Source organism: Pteropus medius, unplaced genomic scaffold, assembly GCF_902729225.1.
Source record: "Pteropus medius unplaced genomic scaffold, Ma_sr-lr_union100, whole genome shotgun sequence".
NCBI lineage: Eukaryota > Metazoa > Chordata > Mammalia > Chiroptera > Pteropodidae > Pteropus > Pteropus medius.
In genome coordinates, this window is record NW_024341894.1 from 2,543,891 (window position 1) to 2,555,395 (window position 11,505).

At 47.0% G+C, this 11,505-nt stretch overlaps 1 protein-coding gene across 1 annotated transcript in view; it reads right to left on the reverse strand.

The window, feature by feature from the left end:
* The window catches only part of COL15A1 (collagen type XV alpha 1 chain), a 96,512-nt gene that overhangs the window by 22,119 nt on the left and 62,888 nt on the right, over positions 1 to 11,505 (reverse strand). Inside the window, exons 15-24 of the mRNA XM_039856045.1 lie at positions 11,339 to 11,374; positions 10,788 to 10,928; positions 10,526 to 10,594; positions 9,730 to 9,765; positions 9,541 to 9,624; positions 7,969 to 8,034; positions 5,882 to 5,917; positions 4,514 to 4,576; positions 2,469 to 2,537; positions 2,323 to 2,358 (exon numbers count right to left, since the gene is read on the reverse strand). Of these exons, the coding sequence (XP_039711979.1) occupies positions 2,323 to 2,358; positions 2,469 to 2,537; positions 4,514 to 4,576; positions 5,882 to 5,917; positions 7,969 to 8,034; positions 9,541 to 9,624; positions 9,730 to 9,765; positions 10,526 to 10,594; positions 10,788 to 10,928; positions 11,339 to 11,374 (636 nt within the window). The remainder of the gene's footprint in view (positions 1 to 2,322; positions 2,359 to 2,468; positions 2,538 to 4,513; positions 4,577 to 5,881; positions 5,918 to 7,968; positions 8,035 to 9,540; positions 9,625 to 9,729; positions 9,766 to 10,525; positions 10,595 to 10,787; positions 10,929 to 11,338; positions 11,375 to 11,505) is intronic.

Consider the following 11,505-nt stretch of genomic DNA (forward strand, 5'->3'; position numbering starts at 1 on the left):
TAACAAAGGAACCCAGGTAGCTGGATGCTGGGCCAGTTTAGAACACGGAACTTTGCCCTAGGTCTTATGTCCCAGGACTCTCCACACCCCCCATTGGAATAATGCAGCCCTGCCTCGCCCCACATGCCAGCCTGACCTGATAACCTGCTCTAGGATTTCATTTCTGCCTTGCTCCTACCTGTCCCTGAGGACCAGAGTCTTGGCCTGGCACCTCAGTTCTCCAAATAAGTCCCTGGCCCCCGCACCCTATTCACTCCAGGGCTGGCTTTCTACATCCACATGCTTCTGGAGCCACTGCCCTGTTCCAGCATCCTGCAGGAACCCTTATACCTTCTGGCATCCGGGATGCGTGCCATGCACTACCTCTCCCCAGAACAGGCTCTACCTCATCTGCACCTTCCCACTCTTGTAGTTGGTCTCCTGTCTCCCAGGGGAATGACTGGCTTAAACCTGGGACCCTCCAAGTCCCTTCTTCTTGTTGCCATTAACATAGATAGCCATGCCCTGGAAAATGGCAAATAAAGACTGAATGGAAACAGGCTCTGTATGTAAAGCACCCAGACCACATTACTCTTAGAGAAAGAAAAGCCAGGAGAGGAGGAGTTAACAGGACATAGGACACTTGATGATATGTTCTAGTGCAGTGCTTCTAAAACATCAATATCCATAGGTGTTACCTGGGATCTTATCAAAATTCAGCTCCAGTAGGTCCTGGGTGGGACCTAAGCCTCTGCATTTCTAACAAGCTCCCAGCTGATGTGGGTGACGCTGACCCATGGGCCATGAGTAACAAGGCTCTAGTGAATTTGTAAAGGAATTATAAGCTACACTAGTCACAAGGGCCATAGCTGGCCCACGTGGCACCTTTATGCACAGACTGGGCTGCAGTGGGAACAACCAGCATGGCTATCTGCAGCAGACTGTGGCCTCTGCTGACTACTGGTGTTTCCCACAGTACTGGATGTTAGTAAGTAGTTAACCAGTAGTTAACACAAGACTCTCCTGGTCTGCCTTAGTCCTCAGCTACCCATCTCCAGGACATGCTTTCTGCCTGACTCAAGGGACCGAAAGCCTCAGAAGGTCCTGTGAAGGATGCACCTTCGAGGACACATGTCTGTTACAACAATGTGAGGTCCTTTCTGCCCAAGCCCAAGATCCTGCTCCGACCAAACAAAACCTACAGGCAATTTTCCAGCCCAAAATGTTTCAGAAGAATGAAGGTGTTTATTGGAGGTAGTGGGGTAGTAGTGGGGAAACCTGGATGCAGAATCTAACAGGCTAGGTTCGAATCCCTTTTGTGCCACACTTAAAAGCTTTGTGACAGTGAGCGAGTTACTCAACCTCTTTGATCTCAGTTTCTCAGTCCAGAAAATGGAGATTCAGATATTCACTCTTAGGGTAGTGAGGATGAAATGAGATGCTCTGAGTGAGATATCAGTACATAGTAGATGTTCTACAACTGAATTTCTTTAGTTCTTTTGGGTGAAATAGATGACAGGGAAGTTTAGGGTTCATCCTGGGGAGAGCTAGTAGCTTAAAAACTGTTCAGCAGTCCAAATGGGTTATAGATTCCTAGAGAAGTAAAGCAAGAAGGGTGCTATCACGTCATCTAGTACTACACTTACAGATGGGAGAACGGAAGCCCAGAAAGAGAAGAGGCCTCACGGCAAATGAGCAGTGGACCCACGACCAGAATCCAAAAAGCCCAAAGAGACTTTCTGGGGTTCCTTTGAGGGGTTCCCTGGGCAGTGGCGACCTTTAACTGGCAAGATCTGTGGTATAACCGTGACTGCTCATCCTGCTCTCCTTTCTTTCCCGAACACACAACTAAACCACATTTCTGAGCCCTCCCCTACCAAGGCATCTGAGTTCTGGCTACTAGGATGTGTCAGAAGTGACGTTCATCATCTTCCATGGTCTCTTCCACCTCCCCAATTTGTTCTACCAGCTAGAAGATGCAAGTGTGGCCCTGAATCCACAAGACGGCAGAGCCACAGGTTGGCAAGCATCCTGGGTCCCTGAGTCACTGCTTGGAGGGAAGATGCCCAACTAGGAAAAACCATAGTGGACTTTGCATGCAAGAGTGAGCACTATGCTGCTGAGCACTTCAGCATAGTGCTGAAGATTTTTATTGAATTGCAAGTTAGCCTACCCTCACACACACACACACACACACACACACACAGCACACACACACCCATTTCATCCACTTTGCCACATCCTTTTTATTTTTACAACTGGGGAAGCTAAATCTAACAGCTAAAGTTTGATAAATTTTTTCAAACCCCAGTCCATACCCAGCCAAGAGGTGCTCTGACTTACCATTGGTCCCGGGGTTCCATGCACTCCAGGTTCACCCTAAAACAGGGAGATACAGACTTGTCACTCAGAAGAACACTGTTTGGGATAGAGACAAAGATGGGATGCTGAAGCAGATGTGTGCCTTTGGGGTCTGGTGACATAATTACCTTTTCTCCCCTCAGCCTTTCCAGGGGAATGTCCCCTGTCAGGATGGCACCAGGCTCTCCCTTCTCGCCCTGCAATTCAGAGAACCTTTCAGTGAAGTCAAGCATCCTCCTCACCATCTTATCCAGAGGCTCGCCAAGTCCTGTTGTCTTCACCCTGTCCCTCCAACCCCACTATGCCGACACGGCCTCTCCCTAGCGTACTGTGACAGCCTTCTAAGTGACTGAATGTTCTCTGGGCTATTCCCTCCATGTGCCATCCCTCCAAACTTTAGGATCCTGTGTAAAGTTGACCAGGCAGTTTCTCAGTGGTTGGGAAATGGGGGAGATGGGTAGACTAATGGCAGGGACACAGGATCCTACCCCAAATCCTGTCGTCAGCAGAGCCACCTACTATCTTAGGCAGCCTTCAAGAAGATATGAGTTCAGAGAAAAGGTTGGGTAGAAGAATCTCCTATATCACTCTAAGGCTTTGGCCCCAAACTTCAATCTTGGGTAACTGAGCTGGATCACATTTTCCCCCATAACAGGCTGGATGCAGCCAGAGCAGTGTTGCCAAAAGGAGCAGAGCAGCCTCTTCTCTCCGTCCCCCTAAGCCCACCCCTGATATTAGGATCTTACCACTTAGCTGATGAGGAAAAGCAGTCCTGAGCAGGCCAGCAGCAAAAAGAAGCAAGCACAAAAGCATTAGAGGCAGAGTGAGAGAAAGCACGTTTGCTGTGAGGGCCAAAGCAGAGCTGCCTGGGCGTCCATCCCAGTTTTCAAGGTGGCAAAGGATTAAGGTGGTGATGGCACGTAGGTCCCTCTAAATCCATCTGACCTCGCCACAGAGGAAACAGAGTGTTTAAAGCAAGAGCCGCTCCTGCTTGACCAGGACCCCTCCCAAGCTAGAATTGCCCTGTCCGCATCCCATTCTGTCCCCATTCTGGCAGCGAAAAGCATCCCAAGACATCACCCTATGTGGCACCATACTTAGACCCCTTTGCCCAGCACACTCAACCGTCCACACCCTGGAACTGTGGTTCAGTAGATACTGGAGCCTCTCTCCTTGTTCCTGGGGCTAGTGTGGAATGGTGGGGGCTTAACACTCCCTAACGCTCCCTCCTCTTAGAGACACCCCACCCTCCTTGACTCCCCAAGGCAGTCACAGGGGTTGCTCCCACTACAGCAATGACCACTCTCTGTGTTGGCTCTTTGCATATCTGTTGCACTTATCTTATTTCTATATCCCTAGTGCCTAGTACAGGAATCTGGCTGGCATGCCTTAGGGAATGGATATAAGATATAATCCGTCCATAAATGGATGGATGAATAAATGCATCCAATCCAGAGTCTTTGCAGCCTGTTTATAGATGTCACTTATCTATAAACCCCAACTGGGAAGTTAATTCTAACAGCACATGTGGAGGGTAAAAAGGTCAGTTCAGTGCCCTAGGAGTTCCCAGGATGTGCTCTGCATACTAAATGTATTTATTCCAAAGATTCCGGACCAAAACTGCCTTTAATTATACATTCTTTGATCCAACAGATCGTTTGAGTGCCATTTGTGTGCTGTGCTCTGTGCTAAAGATTGGAGCTACAAAAAAGGAACCAGCTGAGGTCTGCCCTTAGGGAGAGCACACTCTCTCGGGGGTGCCCAACAGGCAGTTAAGCAAACATGGCTCGTGTGATAACAGCATTCAAGGGAGCATTGGTTGAGTCCTTTTTGGAAAATATGATGAAAATCAATTTCTCTACCCAAAACCCACCTTCACCCTGGAGGAACCTTGAAATCATAAAAGTTAACAACTGAAGAGTAACTGTTAATAGATAAGGAGTTACTTCTGGGTAAGATGAAAACGTTCTGGAATTAGGTCGTGGTGATGGTTACACACCCCTGTGAACATACTAAAATTCAATGAATTCAGTAATTTAAAGGGGGTGGTGGATTTTATGGTATGTGAATTATATCTCAAAATTTCTAAAAAGTTAACAGCTACTTTTGGCCACTTTGAAATATTTAGTAAATTTTGGAGCCTGCCCCACCCAGAGACCTGGGCCCCTCTTACCTGTTCTCCTTTTAGCCCTGGAAATCCAGGCACACCAGTGTCCCCTTTGGGTCCTCTAGGGCCCTGGAAGGAATCATTGGAGAGTAGTTTTGGTGTTTATTAAGATTATAGTGCTTTGATCAAACAGAAGTATTTTTTTTTTCAAACGATAGGAGAACAGAGAGTGCCGTTCCCCTGGTAGGTGTAAGTCATAAGTAGTTGTGATGTTTTCCTGATTTTAAGTGGTCTGGAAATTGTGGTCTGGTGGAGAAAAGACAGCACTGAGTGTTAAGAGGCCTGGAGGCCTCGTGCCTTTTTGAACTTTGTTTTCCTCCTATGGGCACTACGGAAACAGCCTGGTCCTGCTGCCTCTGCCTCCTCGTGGGTCCTCTATGCCATTCTGCAACCCGTCTCTACCCACCATTGACCTTCCATGACTCCCGCCCCTGCTCTGGCTCCCTATTACCTATGGGATGGGATCCAAACATTCTAGCCTGACACCCAAACCCATCCCAGCCAGCCTAAGCACCTCATCTTTCTCTCTTCACCACACCCCCAGGGGCGAGCCTTTGCCTTGACACTCTCTGCACTCCCCACTGCCTCTGCACTTCCGGCCGTGCTGTTCTCCCTGCAGATATGCCCATCCGCCCCTCTGCAAAGCCAATTTCTGCGCATCCAGTCTGAGGTGGCTTCTTCTCTACTCCAACAGATGCCAAATATCTATGTGACAATGACTCACATAGCCAGACATCTGGCCCTCAAAGGCGTTTCGACACTATTGCTCTTTAGCTTTTCACAAGTTCCTGTCTCGTCTTCTGAGTTAAAGGGTGAGTTAGCCATTAGAGCTTTTTCTACACAGAAATGCTCTTTCAGCTTCCATGCTGGAAACCCCATCGTGCGGTCCCCACAGACTATTTATTAATTACTGCACTTCTAGTCTTGTGATTCTCCTCTCTCCAGTCTCCACTGCTACCATCCTCTTTCTTTAAAAACATTATCTATTTGGACTATGGACTGTATCTACTTGAAATGCGTGATTGTATTCATAGGAAGCCAGCCACTGGCTAACCGTGGGGGAAAAAGAGAGGAACAAGACCCAGCCCTCCACAAGGTGTTCACAGTGCGGTCAAGGAAAAAAACAAGGGCACAAGTAACTGTTATTCAAGGCAAAAACAAGAGACAAACAAACAAACAAACCAACAGCACAGGTGAAAATAAAGCCCTACAGAGATAGGGTCACTCCGGGTGGGGGGCAATGAGGAAAGGTTACAGGAACAAGACGGGTGCTACAGCTTTATCATGCAGATGGAGGAGAAGGGCGTTCCCAGTGAAAGGAACAGAATGAGCACAGCCACAGTACAGAGGGAAGATGGTTACTGTGGTACTTACTGGAAATCCTGGCAGCCCAGGCATGCCCTCTGGGCCCTGTGACACAACAAAGACAAAGCAGGTGGTTTAGGAGCAGCATTTCCAGAGCCTCAGGGGCCCACTGCCCCCCAGCACCTTCCAAAGGCTTAAGCATGTTCCCACACAGTGGGGCTCCCAATCCATTTTGCAGAAGATAATGCTGGGGCCCAGTAGGGGAAGGAACTGTGGAGTCACGCAGCTGGTGAGTGACAGAGCCAGAAACTGTGCACAGGCACCCAGAACTCCTGTCCCCAGAGCCAGAACTCTCTGCATTCTGGGTGGCAGCCTCCTCCTCCGGGAAATCACTCTGCTTCTGAAGTGTCTGGGAGTGCGATAAATGCAGCACTTGACCTTGACAAATACTCTCAGAAAACAAGATCCTAAACTCCAAGGGATGGGGCCAAAGGGTGTGCTGGGGTATTTGGGGGTGGAAGTGGGGCCATGTTGGTGAGACTCAGTTTTTTTTTTCCCTCAGTAGGAGCACGAATTTTAAAGGACCAGCCATTTTAAAGGTCCTGGAACAGAGAGTTTGTGGTTCACTTCACATGGAGTCAAGATTTTTCTTCCTACCAGCCCAGATACCCACATACCTAGTAAAGATGTATAAGTTTGGCAGAATATATATACAGAGAGAGATAACTGGATGGCAACAAGTTTCTCAATATGCTGTATATGTAGTGGGGTGGAAAAGCATTAAGGGTGCCTGCGGGAACTTGAGTCTTCCCAGACAGGGAACTGCCTCTGAGTAGGACAGTCTTGATCCTCCATTAGGGATGAAGAGGCCCCTTGAGGGTCTGGATTTGCTGAAGAGGAGGACAGGGGTTGAGGAGGAAGGAGGATTCCCCGGGGTGGTGGTATGGCAATGCAGCAGACACGGCCCAGGGACTCAGAGGGGCGATGCCGAATCTTCGATTTTAGGCTGACTGCGTTTTGCTTCAGTATCAACCCACTTAACACCCCAAATGTCCAACAGTTTTAGAAAATCCAAGGCCCTCTTTGAAATGACTTTTGCTTGTTAGCTGGTTTACATTAGGGTTTGATTATTGGGGCGCTTTGGATGATTTTAGTAGAAATCAAGGAAAGGGAGCTCCATTGGATGCGATATAGAAGAGGCAGCAAAACGACCCACCAACAGAGGTCACTGAGCAGGAGAAACCAGCTCTAGAGGAACCTCTCAGATATTTGTAGGCTTGGGAAAGGCACTGAATTTTCCCCAGGATGTGAATTGTGAGGGTTCAGGCCACCCTCACTGGGGACTGCAAGAGTGAGTAGCAACAGCAGATAGCTGGACTGCACAGCTATGAAGGCCAGAGGCTCCATGTCGGCTTACACAGAGTGCCAGTTTGCGAAGCATTTTCACATCCATCACCTCTTATAAGCTGCCCCAAGGCTGGTGAGGTGTTATCAGAGAAGAGGCTCAGAGGCTCAGTGGTGTGTAGCAGAGATGGGGCCGGAACCCCAAGGCTCCTAAGGCCGTAACTCTTCCCTCCTTCCCCAGCTGTCACCAGCAGGTGCTGGAAGATGCAATGGGGATTTATTGCACAGACTGTGAAAGGAAGCTTCCTTCCTCTTGGGTCCTGTTATGCCAAGGACGGACTCTGTGGACTTGCAGAAATAGTGTAGCTTCTGTGTGTGTTCCTGATGTCTAAAATGGGGCTAGAAAGACGGAAGCAAGTCACGTTCCCTCCTTATGCGCCTGTTTCCCCATTAGCACAAAGACAGGTCTCTCTAGGCTCTTCTCGTTCTGTGAATTGAGATCAGGTAAATAAAAGTGGGCCAAAAGTGTTGCACAGACGTCAATTGGTTTGCTGCTTGTGATTCTCTGATTTCCATTACATATATTTCTGATGCACAGGACTGGAAGCTTCCACTGCATTGAATAAAACTTCCTGCGTGATCAAATTAATGTGATAGCAACTTCTCAGAAATGCAAAGTTCTCTTTCCACTCTACTTTGATATAGTCTAGCTCTATGCTTCAGCAGCTAAAAGGGTTCCAAACCAACCCAATTTAGTTTCAACAGGGGCATCTGGGAAGGAATCTCAATCTAGGGCAGCTGTAGATACACACCGGAGGCCCAGCGAGCTCAGGAATGTCTGAGAGATTCATGAATCCATGGGTGATGTTGATCAAAGACTAAAAAGAAGAAAATCAGACAATAAGACAAGGGTGGAATGTGTTCTACCATGTTCCTGGCAGTGAGGCTTTAACTGAAGTCACCCAGCGTGGCAGAACCCAGCAGACACTGATAACACCCTGAACCCATTGCCAAGACACCCATCCTTGCCACTGCTTATAAAACATCTCAGGGTTGCCTTATCATTTTCCTTTTTCAATTAATCTTAAAATTACACAATATATGAATGCCTTCTCTCTTTAAAAATTTTAAATATATATATATATATATATATATATATATCTCCATACACCTATAGAAAGCTTGTAGTGTTGTTGGTATGTGTGTGTTTGTCCATACAGTTAATTTTAGTTTTTTAAACTTTTTTCTTTTTCAATTACAGTTGACATACAATATTATATTAGTTTTAGGTATACAACATAGTGATTAGACATTTATATAACTTACAAAGTGATCACCCTGATAAGTCTAGTACCCCTCTGATGCCTTACATAGTTATTATTGACTATATTCCCTATGCTGCATGTCCATGTAGTTATTTTATATAAATGGCATCAGTCTATATGTATTATTCTTTACCTTGCTTCTTTTCACTCATTCCAATGGCATAGAGATCTTTCCATGTGGAATTTTTGGGTATGGACATTTTTAGTTTTAACAGATTGCCAAAGAGCTGTCTAAAGGGGCTATACAATTTACACTTCCACCAAAGCATGTGAGATTATCTATTTCAACACATCCTTATCCACACTTCATATTTTTAATCATATATATATATTTTAATCATATATATACACACACATATATATATACACACATACATTTTTATATTCTATTTCTCTTTTTTCTAGTTATTTGGAACTTTTTGTCTTTCTATCATCTATCATATGACATTATTTCTCTCAGAAGGGCCAATGTGATGTCCTAATATGAAGTGGACCACGATCTGGTCCCAGCTCACATCTGGGTCTTCTCTACACATTTACATCACTCTCCACCTACCCCCACGCTCCCTGTGCCTTGGACAAACCCATGTTGTTCAAATCTGTGCTTTGGCTCAAAATGTCCCTGCAACCTGAATTCTGGAAGTCCTGTTCTCCAGGCTTACCTGGTAAAATCCCTCTCAGCTTTCAAATCTCTGCTCAAAGACACTTCCTCCAGAAAGTCTTCCTTGATTTCTCATATCCCAAAACATCTTTCTTCCCTTGTGCCCCGACTTATGTTCCTTTTCCTCTCTGTTATAGCTCTGTTACAGCCATTCTCCTGACTGCAAATGCTGTCACCCAGAGGGGAGTGCTCTGGAAGCACCCTGTGAGAGAACAGTGGTACTGGGGTAGAAAGACAGGTGGGGCATGCTGGCAGGTAGAACCTCAAACGCCAGATGCCGGCTATGTGCCCCTCGCATAACCAGCAGCCCCGAAGGCCCTGAAATTGTGGAGAATTTTCTCCCCCCTTTAGCAAAGGCAGAAAATGCACAGCCACATTCTGACCTGGATAATACTCACATTAGACAAGACCTTGAGGTGCCCTGGTGGCCCCCTGGGACCAGGGGGTCCCACAATACTGGCTCCATCCATCCCTCTGTCACCCTGGATTTAGGAGCGAGAGTGGAAAAACAATTCATTGCACATGGACAACGCTCCCAGAATCAGGCTGGACAGTCCTCCCAACCCACCTCCGTTCTGTGACCTCACCTTGGGTCCCGGGTCTCCTTTTTCTCCTTTGGGACCCTGGCAAAACAAAGAAACAAGTAAGTATCCTCTGTTTTCTTTCTATTCATTTTGCTCACTCTCTATCTATCTTTAGATCTTGTCATCTCTTCATACACTCTTGCATGGATTTTCTCCCAGACAATAAGAGCAAAAGACGAAGAGCAAATTTCCCTTTCCACAGAGAACAATGAGATCAGAGGCCCTCTCCCACCCAGCACAGAGTAAGTGTCCTCTTGACTCTGAATCTCAGAGCCCTCTGCATGTGGGGCATAGGAAGGTCTTCTAGTCAATCACGGAAGCCTATGAGCCTGTCTGCAAGGCTCTGCGCCTCCTGGATTGAGCGCTCAGTTCTGGGTCCCACTTGACAAAGATAATGAGATCCTAGAGACTGGTCCTCTGGAGAGCAAGTATCATAGCAGAAGATGGATAACACCTCTTCTTCAGGGGCTAGGTGCAGCAAGGAGGGGCACCAGTCAGGAGCATGGGGTTTTGAAAAGGGTCAAAGTTTCAGGATTGAATGGAGCAGCAAGGGAGCAATGAAGGAGAGGTGCTAGATGGTAAGGGACTGGACAGAGAAAGAGAAAAAAGTGATTTTCTAGTTTTCCCACATGCTGTTTTTGCAAATTTTCTGTGCTGCTCTTCAAAGAAACATGCTGTGAAGAGCATCTAGTCTCCCCATTGCACGACTGGGAGCTGGTGGCACAGAGAAGGTGAATTATTGCAGGTTGCAGAGCCAGGGTGGCACCCCACAAAATGAAGGTTTCACAAGTCAACCTACATTTGAAGCCATTGGTCCAGAGATTCTGGGTTCGTGCAGTAGCCTGATGCTTCCAGAGCCTTCGGTATCCTAGGGAAGGAAGAAGAATGAAAACTTTAAATCTAATTCCTGAGCGCACCTATCTGCACCAGGTGTGGTTTTGGGAATCGGGGCTTGCTGGGAAACGGCACAGCCTCTGCCCTTGAACTGGCGTTCAGTTCGCTGATCTTTCCAGAGCCTTTTAGACACATTGTTCTTTAGCCACAGAAAGGGCGAAAAGTACCTCAAATCCAAGTCCCATTGTGCACCCAGGACCCGGAGGCCCAGGGGGTCCGGGAGGCCCTGGGGGTCCCATGATCCCAGGAGTGCCAACTTGTCCATTTTTCCCTGGGGGTCCTGGTGAGCCTCTGTTGCCGGGGTCACCCTGTAGGGAAGAGAACAGGCTGACTACCCAGCCCTGGATTCACTCACGGAAGGAACGACACCCGAGTCAGAAAATCATTCTTTGAGCTTAATTAGGTTGGTGAATTCTCTGATCTGTACTGCTCCATGGTACAGGAACCGTTGTCTGGCTAATTGACGTTGCACATGGAGATAAGCTGAGGCACTCATTTGAGCACATTTGCGTGGAGGGGTGAGGAAGGAGAAAACATGGCAGGTTATCTGCTCCCCTCCGTCTCCAGCTGTTCTGCCTTCCCTGAGCAGTTCCTTTGGGATGCAGTTCTTTCTGCTCCATGACATTTATACATTCAACATTCCAGCCCAACAGTTCAATTATAGTAAATCCAGAGAAAGGGGAGGAAGGAAGAAAATGCTATTTTTTTTTTCTTTTACCTTTTCACCAACTGAGCCATTAGGCCCTCTCGCTCCCTGAAAAACAAACAAACAAACAAAGACAGGTAAATTAATATATATCTAATAAGGTATGTTCGTAATAAAATGTAGAATTATGAATTCTTAAGTAACAGGATATCTACATGGGACTCTTTTTGTCTCGGTTT